At 36.0% G+C, this 18549-nt stretch overlaps 1 protein-coding gene across 2 annotated transcripts in view; it reads left to right on the top strand.

Moving 5' to 3' along the window:
• The window catches only part of RALGPS2 (Ral GEF with PH domain and SH3 binding motif 2), a 129185-nt gene that overhangs the window by 15807 nt on the left and 94829 nt on the right, over positions 1 to 18549 (top strand). For both annotated transcript variants that reach the window (XM_058539984.1, XM_058539983.1), the window contains exon 4: positions 13003 to 13086. In XM_058539984.1, the coding sequence (XP_058395967.1) occupies positions 13003 to 13086 (84 nt within the window). The remainder of the gene's footprint in view (positions 1 to 13002; positions 13087 to 18549) is intronic.

The following is an 18549-nucleotide window of genomic DNA, read 5'->3' as shown; positions in this document are numbered from 1 at the left end:
AGTATGGTAGAAAGTCAGAGGGTAGAGTGAGGGATGGATGGTATGGGGCCTTGCAGACCATTACTCCGAATAAGATAGGAAGCTGTTGGAGGGTTTTGAGCAGAGGAGTGACAGTTTCTGACTTAGATTTTAAGTAGCTTTTCTGACTGCCGACTAGGTTATGTGTGGAAGTGAGCATGGGGGCAAGGACGGAGTGGTACCAAGGACTGAATCAGGGAGACCAGGTGAGAGACAAGTTGGCTTGGATCAGAGTGGGAGTGAGGGAGATGGTGAGAAGTTGTTAGACGTTATGTGCAAGAGGAATCAAGGACGATGCCAAGGTGGGCCTGACACCAAAATCACATGGTTGATATTCTCCAAGATGGAAAATTGTTATTGTTGTGTTCACCACTCCTGGGGCTGCCATTCATATAGAATATTATGTGCAATGTAGCCTTGTGGAAAAAAGCCAGAGGAGCAGATTTTCTTTTTTGCTTGAAGAAGATTGGCCCTGAGCTAACATCTGTGCCAGTCTTCCTCTATTTTGTATATGGGGTGTTGCCACAGCATGGCTTGATGAGCGGTGTGTACGTCTGTGCCTGGGATCCGAATCTGCGAACCCCAGGCCGCCAAAGCAGAGCGCATGGGCTTAACCACGATGCCACCACGCCGGCCCCCAGAGGAGCAGATTTTGAGGAAAGAGCAGGAGTTTGGCTTTGGACATGTTTAGTTTTACATGCCTGTTAGACAGCCAAGGGGAAGGTTGAGTTAGGTTATATATACTAGCATATATTTTCAGTCCAGGTTGAAAATGAAAGTTCAGGTGATGTCAGTGTAGAGATATTAAAAGTGTGGGTGTGGTGCTGGCCCGGTGGCGCAAGTGGTTAAGTGCGCACGCTCAGCTGCGGCGGCCCGGGGTTCACGGGTTTGGATCCCGGGCGTGCACCGACACACTGCTTGGCAAGCCATGCTGTGGCGGGGTCCCATATAAAGCAGAGGAAGATGGGCACGGATGTTAGCCCAGGGCCAGTCTTCCTCAGCAAAAAAGAGGAAGATTGGCATTGGATGTTAGCTCAGGGCTGGTCTTTCTCACACACACACAAAAAAGTGTGGGTGAGACCACCAAGAGAATGAATATAGATAGAGAGAAGAAGGGTCCTATTTAGTGTTTAGGAGAAACTTCACTAAGAAGCAGCAGCCAGGAACTTGGAGGAAAATCAGGTGATTAGTATGGAATTTGATAAGCCAGGTGAAGAAGGTATTTTTAAGAAGGAAGGAGTGATCAAGTGTCAGGTGTTGTTAATCATGTGCTTATCTAATTATTGCTTGCTGCTTCCTCTAGATTTTGAGCTACATGAGGGCAGAAACTGACAATTTTGCTTTACTGTTTTATCTGTCTGGCGTGTAGTGGGAGCTCAATATTTAGAATGATAAAATGAACATAGTGCTTAGTAAATATTTGTTCAATGAGAGAATATTTTCAAAAATTGAAGCAGTAACTCTATTGGAAGAAATGATGTAGCACCAAAATATTCTTATGTATCAGTCTCATATAATCATCAAGATTACATTAATCTGGCAGCATAAACAGGGCTTTGTCATTGGGCAGAAAAATATTTCTTAATTTATTATGAAATGTTAAGACATACAACAGGGCATAAAGAATAAGATGAACCTCTAGGGGCTGGCCCGGTGGTGCAAGCAGTTAACTGCGCGTACTCCGCTGTGGCGGCCCGGGGTTGACCAGTTTGGATCCCAGGCATGCACCGACACACCGCTTGTCAAGCCCTGCTGTGGCGGCGTCCCATATAAAGTAGAGGAAGATGGGCGTGGATGTTAGCCCAGGGCCAGTCTTCCTAAGCAAAAAAAGAGGAGGATGGGCAGATGTTAGCTCAGGGCAGATCTTCCTCTTTCTCTCCCTATCTCTCCCTCCCTCTCTCCCTCCCTCCCTCCCTCTCCCTCTCTCTCCCTCTCTCTCCCTCTCTCCCTCTCTCCCTCTCTCCCTCTCTCTCTCTCTCTCTCTCTCTCTCTCTCTCTCTCTCCCTCTCTCTCCCTCCCCCCCTCTGCCCCCCCCCAAACACACGAACCTCTGTGTACCTACCTAACCGGTACTGTTGAAGCTGCTCCGCGTCCTCCCACGTTCACCTCTCTTCTCTCCTCCCCCTAAGGTAGTCCCCTTAAGTGTTGATCTAGATCATTCCTGTGCACTTGGTTATATTTTTTTCTGTAAGTATATCGTAGCAATATATGCTATTGCAGGTTTAAAATTTTTTATGTAAATGGTATCCTATTGTTTTTGTCTTCTGCAGCTTGCCTTTTATGTTCGACAATGTTCACTAGCTTCCATGTTGATGTATGCATCCTAGTGCATTACTGACTGAGTTGTAGAGCATGAGCATCTTTAAATTTGTTAAATACTGCCAAATTGTTTTCCAAAATGTACAGATTTTGTTTGCTTATTGTATCAAAACTCTTGCTGTTGATAAATTTAACAAAAGATTGTTTAAGCCGTGATGTCAATAGTGTTAATACTAGTCTAATGTATATTAGTCTCATTTATAAGCATAAAGTGGTGTCTACTTCATTATGTAGTTAGAATATTCACTGAACAATGAAGGAATTCTTTTTGTTAAATCAAAATTTAACCTCAGATATTATGAAAAGATAGTGGTTATCCCTGAATCTAGTAAATTTATCTTCATGTTTCTGTCCATTATACCAATGTTCAAGTCTCTATACATAACTTTATGTAAAACTTTAAAAAAAAAACTATATGTATACTTTGTGGAACTGTTTAAAAGATCTTTAGTTAAGTTACACCAAAACTATTTAAATCAAAGCTCGCTATTATGTGAATATATCCATATGTAACTTTATTTCAGGTGATGATTTATTCACGTTCTCTGAAATAAAATGTGTACTAAATTTGAACTTGGAAGAATACAGATTCTGAATCCAGCTATGTGGTTTAGTGATTTTAGTTACAGGTTGGTGATTGAATCGCACAAGTCTTACTCAGTTTTCTATAATAGAGGCAATTTCTGAGTTACCTGGAACTTAAAATATGTATCTCCCATTAATTCAGTTCCCTAAATAGGATCTTGTAATTCCTTCCAGTTCGTGGGATTGTGTATTCCCAAGTCTTACATGTCAAGCAGAATTTAGCTAAATTTGTTCTACCTAAAGTTGTTCTTGACTTGTAGGAAGAAAGGGACAACTATAAGTGCTATTGTCTTCTCAGAATAAAACTGCTTGTCTACAATGTCTGCTGTGCAGTATACCTCAAAATTGCTCAGGGAAAAAAAGAAACATTCCAAACCCTTTATTTCACTGTAGAAACTGTCTGCCATTTCTTTGAGATGTCAAAAATTATTTTTTATTATATAGGGACTGAAAATCATGTCTTTAAGAGCAGATCTGAATCAAACATAGTGCTAAGCCTGGTTTTTCTCCAACCTGGTGTCACACTTGAAATTACCTCAGGTTGAAAGAAGACAAAAGGACAGATTTTGGTACTACATTTCTTAGTTTTTCTTTTATGGTAGAGAAGTATGGAAAAACATGTTTACCAATGAAAAGAATTTAACTTTAAAGGAAAGTTCACCAGTAATTAAAAAAACTACTTCGTAAGAATATAATTATATTGAAAAAATGTTTGCTCCACTTTCACTTTTTTAAGCTTCCCTGTCTGAGTAATTTGTACCATCTGTCCATTTTCAATACTAGTCAGAAGCCAGGGAGTCTTTCTTTTCCCTTCTCTCCATCCTCTTTCTCCTGTTCTCCAGTATCTCCAAATGATTTTGCCTCCTAAACAACTTTTCTCCCCTTCCCTTTCCCTGTCAACTCTGAAGGATGTTTGTTAAAAGAGTACAGTGTTTTTACAAGGCTGCAGCTCATTGGCTCTGGAAATATGAGCATTCCTTAGTGTCTGTATGTGGTTGTGGGGCCTGAGAACAGGTCTCAGCTCAGTCAGTCATCTGTATACAACTCTCTCCATCTGAACGCTTTGCCCTGATGCTCCCCTAGCTGGTGCTGCAGAAATCCCAAGAATCTTCACTTGCCCACTGGCCCAAGCAGCATGGCCAAATTTGGAAGCTTCTGTGGATGGTGATCCCTTGCACACAAAACCAGGCTTTTCACTGTTCTCCCCTCCTCCCAACAAGTAGCCATCTCTTAGTGTTGGGGGAGGAAACAAGAATATGGTTGCTGAAACTGTAATGATAGTGATTACAAAGAAGGAAAAAGGTTTAGTAGTTCCATCATCTACACTCAACCACTGATAGTATGTCCTTACAGCTCTTTCTTCCACAGAGTTGCTCACTCTCTCTCTCTCTCTCTCTTTTTTTTTTTAGTTTAAACCAGTTTTTGGGACAAATTGCCATGTATTTTGCTGCCTTTTACTTTTTTATTTTTTAATCAGTGTCCAACATTCACAGCTCTCTCAGTGGGTGCTCAGAAAATTCTTAATTACTTCCCTTATTTAAAAACTTATTTTTAAGCCTTTAGAATTCCAGAAGATTTTTTTAGTGGCAAAACATAAAAGCAAGGAACCAAAAGACTTAACATTTTTGTTTCAGCTTTGTCATTTATAGATTGTGCCACTAATACAATTTATTTTGTCTTTGACCTTTTTTTTGTTATTAAATCTGTGAAATAAGGGATTTTGGACTACTTGATCTTTAAAATACTTTATAGGTCTTTGAGAAATTCCTGGAAGTAGGATAATTTTTAGTGGTGACTTCAGAGTCTGAGCTGCAGTTAAGTATAGTTCTCAATCAGTAATAAATATGATTTTGACCAAAACTGCAGAAGTCTTAAGGAGGTAATAAGGGTAGGGGGGTGATCATGAGTCAAGCTCTTAGAGGTTGGGGGTCTGTTGTCCTTTCACTAGAATGTAAATTCAAGAGGGCAGAAACTGTTGTCTGCTCTTTTCACTGGTGTATCTGTAGTGCTTACAATAATACCTGTTCAATATTTGACTTTGATAAGTGACCATTCCAAAGCTTTATGCTGTATAGCCTACAGGCATATCATTCCCCCATTGTTTATCATGTTTGGATAACATTGTTTATCATTTGTGCAAGAGTCTGTTACCCATTCCAGGAATGTAGCTTTTATAAAATAACGTTCTTCCTGTGGAAACAGGAGTGATTCCCCCCCGCCCCCGCGCACAATTCAGAACATTTTCAGGTTTCTTCCCTAGTATGAATTCTTCAGTGCTTTTAGTAAGGGCAGAAGTTTAGGTTAAGGGTTCTTTACATTCATTAATTTCTGTATGAATTTTCTGGTGTTTAGTCAAACCTAGCTCTTATTCAAGTTTTCTCACATTTCTTATATAGATAGATTTTCCCAGTATGGGTTCTCTTGATCATGAAGGTTTGTTTTCTTTTAGAAAGCTCTTACACATCTATATGGGTTCCCTCCAGTGTAAGTTCTTTCATGTTAGGGAGCAATGACTATTCTGAAGGTTTTTCTGTGTTTATTACATTCATAGGTTTTGTTGTTGTTGTTGTTGTTTGTCTATTATGAATTCTCTGATGCTCTATAAAGCTTGTATTTCTTCTGAAAGCTTATTCATGACCCAAATGGGGTTTCTCTTCAGAATGAGTATTATGTTATTCAACACAAGATGAATTATGGTAGAAAGCTTGCTTACAATCAGGTTTTCTCTCCAGTAGCAATTCTCTGGTGCTTTTGATAAGTTTTAAGTAAGGGGTGAATTGTGCTTGAAATCTGTACTATAGTCATTACGTTGGATGATGTTTGCCTCTCTTATGAGTTTCTCAAGTGTTCATAAAGTTACATGCTCTGACTGAAAGTCCTCTGATGTGTATGACATTCAGAGAAGCAAGTTCTATACTTTCTTATTTGTTCTAGTAGGTCAATACAATAAGCCATTTAGATTATATTAATAAACGGACATTAAATACAAAGGATAGAAAAGGCCATCCTGTATGACTGGGATACACTAGAGATTGAGGAAGAATGCTGGTTAAATGAAGGAAAGTACGTAATAGGAATTCTGAATCTTATTACAACATTTCTGAAAAAGTTACAATTGAGATATTTCTGACAATGTGTATAAAGAGCTTACTCTATGCAAACTTTCTTGTGTGTACAAAGAGACTATAATCTGGGCAACATCCAAGTTTCAACATCAGGAATATCATAATTCTGTCCTTCTATTAATGAAAATTATCATTTGCATTAGAATTAAAATGTAAACAATCCATGAATATATTGAGAGATTTGAAGAAAGCAAAGAAGACATGTAGACTTGAAATTTTTCTTTTAGACTGGAATAACTGTTCTGTTAGAAGCAAGATGCAGCTGTTTTATCAGTTCACATTATTGCTGTTCATCACCATGAACTTCCTTAATATATAGTAATGTCAGGCTTAGATTAGAACTGGAGAAGGTAAAGAAGAAAATTGTTGATTAGGAGAGGAGGTATATCATGGCATCAGTGGTAGCAGAAGATAGCTCCCGCCTTTATCTCTGGTCTCATTATAGAGGCAGCTTTACTGTATTAGGAGGGAGAGGGAGCAGAGAATGTGAGTACATTTGACAAGATAAGTTATATTTTTGATTTAACATATTACATTGGAGTTATATACTTTCAAAGCTTATTCTGTTGATTAAAAATATAGGAATCGTAGGGAGCACTTCATCTGTGGCTGAGACTTCTTTCTAAATAGCCATATAGGCTGAATGCTAATGGATATAGTATATTCCCTTAAAGCTTCCCACTTTTGAGCATAAGAATACTCAGCAATAATTATCTTCTCCTCGTGAGGATCCCCCCCACACACAGTCTTTTACAATTCCATCGCTTTTTCTTGTCTTTCCTCAATCTCTGTCTACATGCTGGTCTATATTGGCCTTTTCTCTTCTTCTATCTATAGGTCTCCCTACAACATCACCCTTAGAGCAGTCCTTTTAAGAGTGTTGGAACGTACAAGATGAAATTTAGATCAAGAATTTGACTTTACAGAACAAACCTACAAGACATAAGAGATGCTGTGGCTCCCGTGAAATTCACTAATTCTTTCATAGGGTAGGTGGTCGTCAGTTGTGGTGTTTGCCTTCCCACCAAATAAGCTTAGTTGAAAATTGGGCTTGACAGTGTTGTGGCTCAAAATGAATCCATGAATATTCTTTCACATGCACTTTTAATGACCATTAAGAAATTGCCTTTTTTTATGTGAGTCATTATTAGAAGATTTCTGTTCACTGCCTGATTTAAAAATTGCAAGTTAAATCCATTTGAACAAATATTAAGAGGTATCAAGGCTGCTATATTTCATTTAGCCTTTGCTAAAATGGAGGCTTATTTATGTAGTATACTCACCTTAAATCAGTCCTATTCTTAAGTCAGACCCTAAAAAAATATTCTTAGAGTCACTAAAGTTTACTTCAACTTTTTGGTGTTCATGGGAGATGTTTTAGTATAGATAACTCTTGACTAGGCTGATAAGCTGTGAAATGCAAGATGACGCTGGTGAGAGAATTTATTTCTTAGATTGCATTCTTGGTGTCACTTGGAGGAAGATCCTAGAGTCTGAGACAAAAAGAGATAGAGACAAAGGGAAAAGCAATTTTTTTCTCGAAGAGAGCTTTAGTGGCTGTTGAGAGGTAGACATGGGGCAGGGCAAAATTCCTTTAAGGCCAGCTAACCGTAAATGATGTCAGAGTCTAAGAAGAAAGTAGCGGGTGAGTTCCTGGAGTCCTAGTGCAATTTCACCTTCATAATCCATTAAAAGGGTTTTTGTTGTTATTGTTTTTAACTTTTTATTTTGAGGTAATTACAGATTCACAGGAAATTACAAAAAAATAGCACAGGGATAATTATAGATTCATAGGAAGTTGCAAAAATAGTGCAGAGACGTCCCATTTACCCTTCACCCTGTTTTCCCTAGAAGTTACATCTTATATTAGTATAGTACAATATCAAAACTGGGAGATGGACTTTTGTACTCTATGTCTATATAGTTCCATGACATCTTATTATATGTGTAGATTCGTCTAACCATCACCTCAGTCAAGATACAGAACTACTCCATCTCCACAAAGATGTCTCCCTTGTGCTTCCCCTTCTCAGTCACACCCATCCCACTCCTGCCGCTACTCCCCGCCATCCCTGACTCCTTGCAACTACTGATCTCTTCTCCATCTTTATAGTTCTGTTTGTCTTTGTATTAGATGGGCTAGTAATGTAACATTGTCTCAAATGGGAAATGTTTTCTGAAGCAGAAACTACCATTTTAAGAGATTTTAAAAAACCTGCTTGTTTCTTCACGTTTTCTAATTATAAATTTTTTTAGAATGGAGGGCTCCAATGGAATTTTAATCCATTTATCCCCAAGTAATGTGATTACAGATTCATTCATTCTCCCCTCCTTTCAGTCTGCTTTCAACAGAGTTTTCCTAAAGGGGCAAAGCATTTCTCTATTAAATTAATGATGTTGAAATCTTCCAAGAATTGGATGGATTTTTCAAAACCTGTTAGCATTTCTTATTTGAGGAGTCAGAAAAGCATTAAAAAAATTTTAATGTAAAAAATAAAGCCATAATTCTCTGGTACTTTTGTCTGGGTTCCTTATTTATCTTAATAAATTATAATGATGAAGATGGAATCAAATGAGTTGTGTTTAAAGCACTTAGAAAGTGCCTGGCACATAGTGATCTCTATATTAATGTTAACTATTATTTTTATTACTGCTAAGACATCTGTTCTCAGGATGAGAAGGAAGGACTTTTTAAGCACAAAATCAGTAGATTAAATCACATAGAAAAGGACAGGTGTGTTAGCTACTTTAAACAAACAGAAACCAGGCCCCTATATGCACACAAAGAAGATTGGGAAGATATATGTTTACATTGGGTGGTGGATTTATAGATGATTCACAGCCCCCCAACCCCCATTTTCTCTCTATTTAACAAATATAATTACTCTTACAGTTGGGGAAATGAAAGTAATAATATATAGAAAGGGAATTAAATATACCCAGTTTTCATAAGACTGTTGTGAAACTGACACTCGGTAGTGGTAGTATAAATGATTCTAGTATTTCAGGAGGGCAATTTGACAGGTATCAAAACCTTGGAAAAGTTCATACTCTTGAACCTAGTGATTTCACTTCTAGGCCTATGTTTTTAGGAAAGGATCATAAATGTCAGAAAAGGTGCAAGGATATTTATTATTTATAGTGTAGCCTTACTTATATCAGGAAAATGAAATCTGCTTTATGTGTAAAGGTCTATAATTGAGTTTGAACTCTATGTCAAATGGCTACATTGAGTGGTTTGCTAAGTTTAACAGCAATTTGATAGACGCACTTTGATCATAGCATTAATATAAATTTGGAAATTATATTAATTGGTTAAAAACAAGTTCGGTATTTATGGATTTAATCCTAGGAATTTTGTCCTAAAGTACGGCATCTTTTTTTTTTTTATATAATTTTATTTATTTATTTATTTTTCCCCAAAACCCCAATAGATAGTTGTATGTCATAGCTGCACATCTTTCTAGTTGCTGTATGTGGGACATGGCCTCAGCATGGCTGGAGAAGCGGTTGCGTCGGTGCGCGCCCGGGATCCGAACCCGGGCCGCCAGCAGCGGAGCGCACGCACTTAACCGCTGAGCCACGGGGCCGACCCTAAAGTATGGCATCTTTATGTAGTTGTATAAATACGCTGTGATTTTTAGAAAGAACAAAAATGTTTTCTAACAGTTTGATGTTTTTAATATGGTTATCATATGTCATTTTTGTGTTAATATCATATCTACGACTATTTTCTGTCTATACAGAGGAATAATGTTAAATGAGCATATATCTAAGCTGAGTACGCAGTTTTTTTTTACTGTAGAGTTACTTCTGTCATTTTATTTTTTCCTTCAGTAATTTTGAATTTGAAAGTTGTAATTTTAGGTTTAAAAAAATTTTAAGGTTTTAAGTTTAAGTTTTTAGGTTTAAAAAAAGTTAGTAATTCATATCCTCAGAGCATTTACTGCTTATTTACTGTGTTGAAGCAATAATTGTCATCTCTTCCGTCAGTATTCTCCATCTCAGTTACTCAAACCAGAAACTTGGGAATCTTAATACTTCTGGATACCCCATTCTTAGCTTACACTATGTGAATACAATTATTGACCAAGTCCTGCCTGCCTCCAAAATATCTTAAATCTAACACTTCTTTCACTATCCACTGACACCACCCTAGTCAAGGGAACGTTATCTTTTTCTTGGAGTATTGTAATATCATAACTGTTTCCTAAATCTTCACCTGACTCAATCCATTCTTTTTTGTTTGTTTCTATTTTATTTTAAAATTGTATTGAAGATATGCATATATCACATTTAAGAAGTCAAATATTTCCATGAGAGAACAAAATAACAGTTCCCTAGCCTGGTTGCTCCTACCCTTCCAGCCTCCATCCACCATTGAGCCCCACACCCATCCGAGTCTCTTAGCTATTCTTCCTTGGAGGAATTTATGTCCATTTTTCAAATAATATATCTAAATGCCTATTGTTCTGATTTTTCAGTTTTGGATATGATTTACTAACTCTGCTATAGAAGATGATTTCACTCTCTTATATTCTCTTCCCCTCACGTTTACACAGTTCACTTCTTCCTCTTTTTCCCATGTAGTTATGTCACAATTTTGACATGAATAAGTAACTTACTTATATTGTTTTCCTTGAGCTGATAACTTACGTTAGCTTTCTCTGTGCTTGTCACTAATTTTTCTGCCAGAAGTGGATGTAGCCAATGTGTCTTCTCAATGTGTTCATATACTTCAGATATTCTGTTAATTATCTTTCAGAGACATCTCTCTTGGAATCTCTGTCGTCTTGCAACTTACTATCTGGACTGTTGTTCTTAAGGTCTGCTCACAGATTTGTCCCAGGATCTCCCTTTACTGTTAATCTGGGAATACCCAATATTTTCTTTCTGTGTTGGTTCCTCAGTTTCCTGGATCCTGTGTCCTCCTTTTTCTTAATTTGCTAGTTGTGATGGAACACATATTCTACTAGCTCTCCAAGAATAGGAGCAAAGAATGCAAATACTCTGAGACTTTTGTGTCTGAAAACGTCTGTAGTATACTTTCATACTTAATTGATATTTTTGTGGATATAGATTCTAGGATTTTGAAGGCATTGTTTTCAGTTGTCTTTTAACTTCCAGTGCTGCTATTGAGATATACAATACCTTCTGATTCCCGTTTTCCTGTATGTGATCTATTTTTGTTTGTTCTGTTTTTGAACCTGACAGATTTTCTGATCTCATTGTGTCCCGTGTGCTGCAATTTTTTGATGCTAGGCCTTGGTTTGAGTCTTTTTTTTTTTTTTAATCCATTGTAATGGGCACTATTTAGGTCTTTTCTTGCCTTTAAGTTCTGAGGACACTTTCTTAAATTATTTTTTTTGGTAAGTTACTTTTCTCCATTTTCTCTGTTCTCTCTTAAAATTCTTATTATTCAGATTTTGCCTCTTATGGACATTTCTAATTAACATATTTTTGCTCCTGTTTTTAGCTTATTGTTTAAAAGATTTTTATCGCCTTTATCTCACAACTCTTATGTTGATTTTTTTTGTGTGTGTGTGAGGAAGATCGGCCCTGAGCTAACATTTGCCAATCCTCCTCTTTTTGCTGAGGAAGACTGGCCCTGGGCCAACATCCATGCCCATCTTCCTCCACTTTATATGGGACGCCACCACAGCATGGCTTGACAAGCGGTGCATTGGTGCGCGCCCAGGATCCGAACCGGCGAACCCCGGGCCACTGCAGCAGAGTGCGTGCACCCAACCACTTGTGCCACCAGGCCGGCCCCTGTTCTGTTGATTTTTAAAATTTCTCTTATTATATTTTTCATTTCCAAAAGCTGTTTTGTTCTCTGAATACTTCTTTTTTATATCCTCCTGTTTTTGCCTAATGGGAGCAATATCTATTCTCATCTGTCTGAGAGTAATGATTATATGTTTTCGTTTTCTTCTTTTCTCAGTTTTCTTTTGTTCTCTGTCCTAACGCAGTTTTGTTAGAGTTCTTTTTCTTTTTTCCTATAGATTCTGTCTCTTTCTGGTGGTGGTGGTTGTATTACAGCAGGGTTCTTAACCTATTTTGAACCTTGGACCCCTTTGGCAGACTGAAGCCCATGGAACTGAGCCCTTCTTTAAAATCAAAGGAAATCAGTTCTATTAAAATACACTTATCAAAATATTTTTTTAAAGTGTAATATAGCAATATATGTGCTTTATTAACATATTAAGTGAGATCTAGAGGTGAGGAGATCATAATTTCAAAGTAATGATGAGCGTAAATGACATTTTTGAGATATCTGTATGAGTGGTAATGTGATATGAAAATATCTGTGATTTTTATTAGTGACGAAGTCACATGTATTGCCAATTTTTCTGTAATCTGTAGCCTACATTTATAATTAAAAAGAATGTCATTTCAGTTAGAAGTTAGTGTAAAATAAAAATTTAATTTTTTTTGTGTAAGTCCCTGAGCTCTTTGAATTCTATTGACAGATACTGTGGGGAGTCAGGAACCCCTTTTTTAGAAGTTTCTTCAAATATCTGGGGTCATTGGCTGTCATTTCAAAGAGTGAGGTACTGGAAAGCTGATTGGAAGCTCTGAGTGAGTGATTGGGGCTTGACTGCTAACTAGTAGGCTTCATATGAGCATATTGTGGTATGCTCAACTTTCGTTATCTGTAGATCTTGCCTCTTGGGATTCAAATCTCTTCAGAGGAGAATCTACCAGTCTGCCTATGGAGAATAAGTCTAGTTATCTATGTTCTTATAGACAGTTAGTTTTGCCCTCTTATGTTCTACTAATAAAATTTGCTTTTGTGATTTATCTGAATGGTTATAATATTAGATATGTTCCTATGAAATAAAACAGTTCTAGGAAGGGACACAACTGTCTTTCATGTTTTGAAACCCTTAATATAATAAGAAAACTGGGCTATTCCATGAATTTGTATTTAATTTTCAACTTAATTTTTCAGGAGCTTTCAAGTTGTGGATGGAATAAAAAAGAAAAATATAGCTCTGCACCAAATGCAGTTGCCTTCACAAGAAGATTTAATCATGTGAGTTGCTTATAAAATTTTGGTAGTTTCTGAAATTCAATTCCGCAATATATAATTTTCCATTAAGAAGTAGTTTAACTTTTTACATCAATTCTGGAATATTTTCAGCCAATATCTCTTCAAATATTGTCTCTCTGCATGATTTCTATTTTCCTTTGAAACTTAGCATTCTTTCCTGCTTGTATCTTAACCTTTCGTACTTTTATATCTATTCCCTTTTGCTCCATTCTACGCAATTTCCTCAGATCTGTATTTCAGTTCACTAATTCTCTTCAGATGTCTCATATCTGTTTCAAATCTGTATGCTTTTACACTAGTGTCATTTTTTTCTAATTTTTAAATTTCTTAAATCATTTTCAACTTTTTATTGTTATTCTGCAGAGTCTTTGAGGTAATAATTCCCTGTTATTTCTGCTGATCTTTATTCACAGTGGTTTGTTTTCTTATGCTTTTTCTGTGGGAATTTTGCTGCTGCCTAGATTGGGGGTATCTCCTTTCTGAGAGGCTTTTTGTTACTTTTGCCAGTACAAAGGGCTATCACAGACCTAGGGCTATTTTGTATATGTTTTCATTGGGGAACATCTGTACTTCTCTGTAGAGAAAATTTAAACTTCAAATTCAGTTAAGGGCAGGTTGCAAATTCTCATGAAAGACTTATTTTTCTCCTTCTTCTGTATTGTCTCCCTCTGCCAGTAGGTGAATTGGTTTAGTCTACCTTTTCACCAAGATTGTAGCCCTTTGAAGATTCCTTAGATAGAAATAGAGCGGGGAGGGTAGATGTGTGAGACCTTGTAGTATGTCTTTGAAGGAATGTTAAATCCCAAGCCTCTGTGTCACTGAGAGGAAAATCCTCCAAGGGCAGCTACAGTACCTTTCTTTTAATCACTGCTTTGCCTTTATTTTCTTCTTTGTTTTTAGCCACTAGGGAAATCTTTCATTTTTTGAGTTAGCCATACATTTTTTAAAAAAGAGTTTGTTATCTTTAACCCAGCATTTCTAGGGGTTTATATCAAATAGTTTCTCAGGTTATTTGGTTCACTGTATTCCCAAAAATGGAAGTAGATTCAAGTTTTTAAAAATTAGATTAAACCATTAATAGGGGCATAGAGCAAGCGTGTCTTGTACTGAATTCTATATTTAAGCTATGTAGCACTTTTTTTCAAAGATTTTCTGAGGTGGTCAGAATTTATCATCACAGTAAAAGTTCTTTCTTTGCCATACAGAAATATTACGTTACTATACTCACAAATTTGACTTTAGATTTTAAGCACTCATATTATTCTTAAGGGAGCCAAAAAATTGTCAGAGTCAAATACGTCACAATGTACCAAAAACCTTTATCCTTATTACAGAACATAATTGATCCTATATAAGCTCCATTACCTAGTTACTCCATTGCTGTATTATTTTCTCCTAGTAGGGTCATAGGAGATCTGAAGTAGCAAACTACAAAGGAAGTTAGAAAGAGTCTTTTAGAGGGAACATATCTACATCTTTATTTTTAAAATGAATCTCTTGTAGATAGCATATAGTTGGGTCTTCCTTTTTTTTTTATCCAGTCTGACAATCTCTGCTTCTTAATTTAGTCTTAGAAAAGATACCAAGATAGTTCAGCGAGTTTCCATATATAGGTGGCCTCCTCCAGTGGTAACATTTTACATAAATGTGGTATAGTTATTAGAGCCACGAAATATTGGTACAATACCATTAACTAAACTAAGGACCCTAATCAAATTTCTCCAGTTTTCCCACTAATATCCTTTTTGTTGTTCCAAGATACCATTTGGGATCCTTCGTTGCATTTGGTAATTCCAGCAAAAGGGTTATCTTATGGTCTGTTTCTTTTTACAGCTTTTTCTCTTAACTCTCAGTCAAACTTCTCTGTTTCTTTGCGTGTCTGGTAATTTTTTCAATTGTATAGTCATCAATAGTGCTTTTAAATATAGTCATATTTTTAATATGACTTTATTTATATCCATAGTGCTTTTAAATATAGTTATAGACATGAGTTGTGCTTTTAAATAGTTGTTTTTGTAATTTGTAATTATAATCAGACAAGCACTCCTAAAGATACCAGCTACTCCATGTTATCAGAAATGGAACGCTCCCTCATCTCTTTAAAAACTATACTTTTTATTGATTATCAAAATAATAACATGTATTGCAGGAAAATTGAAAAAATGTAGAAATGTATAAAAAGCTGGGGGAAAAAACTCACCCAGAGGTGACTTAACATTTCAGCTTATATCCTTCCATTCTTCACTTTTTCTTAATCTAATAGAAATCACGTTGTACATATAATTTATAGGCTTATTGTCTTAACATACCATGAAATATTTCTATATCATAAAATCACGTTGAAAACATTTTTAATATCTATATAATCTGTGACTTGACTGTATCATAATTTTAATAATCACTCTATTGCATATTTCTCTGATAACTTGTGGTCATGCCAGTGACTTCCTGATTTTTTTTTATTGTGGGAAGGGTTGTCTAAGTGTCTTTTAAATGTTATCTTTAGATAATTGAAAATTTGACTGATAATTGGAAATTTTGGGTAATTGGAAATTGATGTTTTTAGGAGTGATAATGATATTGGGTTATGTTTATTAAAAAAGACTTCTTACTCTGAAAATATTTATAGATGCAATTATACAGTGTCTGTGATTTGCTTCACAGTATTACTGGGGCATTTGAGGGTGGGGTAAGGGTGGGGGTGAAAAAGCTTGGCCATAACTTGGTTGTGGAAACTGGTTGATGTACTGGGAGCTTCATTATTATCTTCTGTTTAGTTCAGTATACATTTGAAGTTTTCCATGATAAAAAGTAGAGAAACTAAAGTTTAAAGTATTTTTGGCTGCAAATACAAGGTTTTCATAACACCTCTATATGATTATAAAACCGTGAATAGAGCAACTACAGTAAAAATATCCGGTGTTTTCTAGGATTTATTTTTTATGAAATATTTGGTATGTTTCAAAGAATGTGTTAAATATTTGTTTGAATCATATGCAATTGCTGATGTTCGACCACTTTTAGCTTACAAAAATGGCAAGTTCATATCGTTAATCTAATATGTAGTATGGAGAAACATTCTAATAAACAACTGTGAATTCACCACCTAAGCTAAGACGTAAAATATTAACAAAATGCCTCTTGAGGCATTTTATATTTTCTTCTCTCTACCCTCACTTAAGGGGTAACTATTATCTGAAAATTTGGGGTTTTTTTTTTCTTTCTACTTGTTTAGTTGGTTTTTAAAATTTTTTTAACTCCTTTCATAATTCCCTTATAGATTTACCAGAAATGTTTGTGTCCCTAAACAGCATGTTGTATAATCTTGCTTGTTTCTCATCTTCTGTGTTTGGCTTTTTTCATTTGTGTTTTTCTCTGATGTGTCCATGGTGATATATTTAGCTCTAGTTCATTGATTTTCACTGCTGTCTAGCATTTCATTCCATGAATATCAGAATGAATTTATCATTCTTTTGAGGACAGACGTGAAACATATTTACCAATATTTTGCTATTATGAAGAATGTTGCTATAAATATTCTGAGTCTTTTGGTGTCCATGTGCAATAGTTTCTCTAGGCAGTGGCTTTCAGACTTTTTTGACTGTGACCCACAATAAGATCAAATATTTTACATTGCAACTCAATATAGATACACAGCTGAAACAAAAGTTTTTTGAGATAACATTTGCTTGTATTAGGTGATATGTACTTTGATTTTTTTCTGCTAAAAAAAGCAGTTGAAAAACATTACAGCTTACACTCACTAAATTGTAAAATTTGTCATAGAGTATTAGATGCATGTTTAACTATACAAGTGTCTTTTTTTTTTCAAAATGGTATTACCAATTTGCATTCCTACCAGCAGAGTATAAGAGCTTTTAAAAATTACTACATGTCCTTATCAATACTTGGTATCATCAAACTTAGCCATCTAATTGGTATATAAAATAACTTCAGCTTTCATTTTCATTCAATAAATATTTATTAAGCTCCTGCTGTGTCTTAGGCACTGTTCTCGATGTTTGGGATATATTAATAAACAAGAAAAACAAAGATCGCCTCCTTCATGGACCTTTTCATGCTAGCTCTTCCTCATTTTAATTTTACTTTTTTTTTTTCATTTTCAGTAGTTCTGTCATTTTCAAATCTCCTTGGTCATTTTTATTATTCTCTTTTTTCTTACTCATTTTAAACTACTTATTATAGAGTAAAACAGGAATATAAAAAAACCACAAAACAAATATATGATTTAATGAATTATTGTCAAGCAAATATCCTTGTAACACCATCTAGGTCAAAAAATAAAATTTTACCAACCGCCCTAAAAACCCTTCCATGTGCCTCGTCTGGTCACACACTTTCTTCCTCCAACAGTAATTACAGTACTCACTTTCTTGTGTTTCTTTTTATAGTTTTGTCACCTAAGTGTGGATCCCTAAGACACTGTAATTTAGCCTTGCCAATTTTTAAAGTTTGTTAAATGTTTAAGACTTTTTAATTTACAGTTTTTCCCTTCATCCCTTTCTTTCCCTTATCATATACCTATGGAGAAACCTAGGCATTTTGATCTGTAGAGTCTCCCACAGTCTGGATTGCATTCGGTGCAGTTTAATATGTTCTGTTTTCTGGAAATTAGCTGCTGGTTCCAAAAGTTCAGTTGGGTTCAATGCCTTTGGCAAGAGTGTGGGTTGTGTTGTTTTTTTCCATCAGGCGGCAGATAATATCTGGTTGTCTTTTTCGTGATATTAACAGTTGTGTCTAGATCCATTAATTAATCGAGGTTGTTAAAAGGTGAATTCTCATTTCATTCTTTTTCATTTATTAGTTGGAATTAGTTTTTTCTTTTTCTTTTTAATTAATTAATTAATTTATTTTTTGTGAGGGAGATCAACCCTGAGCTAACATCCATGCCAATCCTCCTCTTTTTTTTGTTTTCTGCTGAGGAAGACCGGCCCTGAGCTAACATCCGTGCCCATCTTCCTCCACTTTATGTGGGATGCCGCCACAGCATGGCCTGACAAGCAGTGTGTCGGTGTGCACCCGGGATCTGAACCCAGGCCACCAGCAGCAGAGCGCGTGCACTTAACCACTACACCATGGGGCCGGCCCCTGGAATTAGTTTTATAAAGAGACATTTTCCCTCATCTGGTATTTGCTTACTCAGAGGTCCATTTCCTATAGGCAAGGAAGTGTAAATGTTTGACTCTTTCCCTTTATTTAGCAGTTTTGAAGATAATGAAGTGGTGTTCTGTCGTCCTCTGACAGTGACCAAGTAGTTTATTTTTTAATATCATTATGAACTCATACATTTAAACATACATAATGTGTTTCAACCCATTGCAATTATTATCCTCATTAAAATTCATATTGTTCCATCTTTGGCCAGTGGAAGTCTCTTCAAGTTGGCTTTCATGTCTTTTGTCATGACCATAGTGGTCTTAAATA

This window comes from Diceros bicornis, chromosome 4, assembly GCF_020826845.1.
Source record: "Diceros bicornis minor isolate mBicDic1 chromosome 4, mDicBic1.mat.cur, whole genome shotgun sequence".
NCBI lineage: Eukaryota > Metazoa > Chordata > Mammalia > Perissodactyla > Rhinocerotidae > Diceros > Diceros bicornis.
Note: the sequence above shows the minus strand (reverse complement) of the source record. Positions and strands in the feature narration are given on the sequence as shown.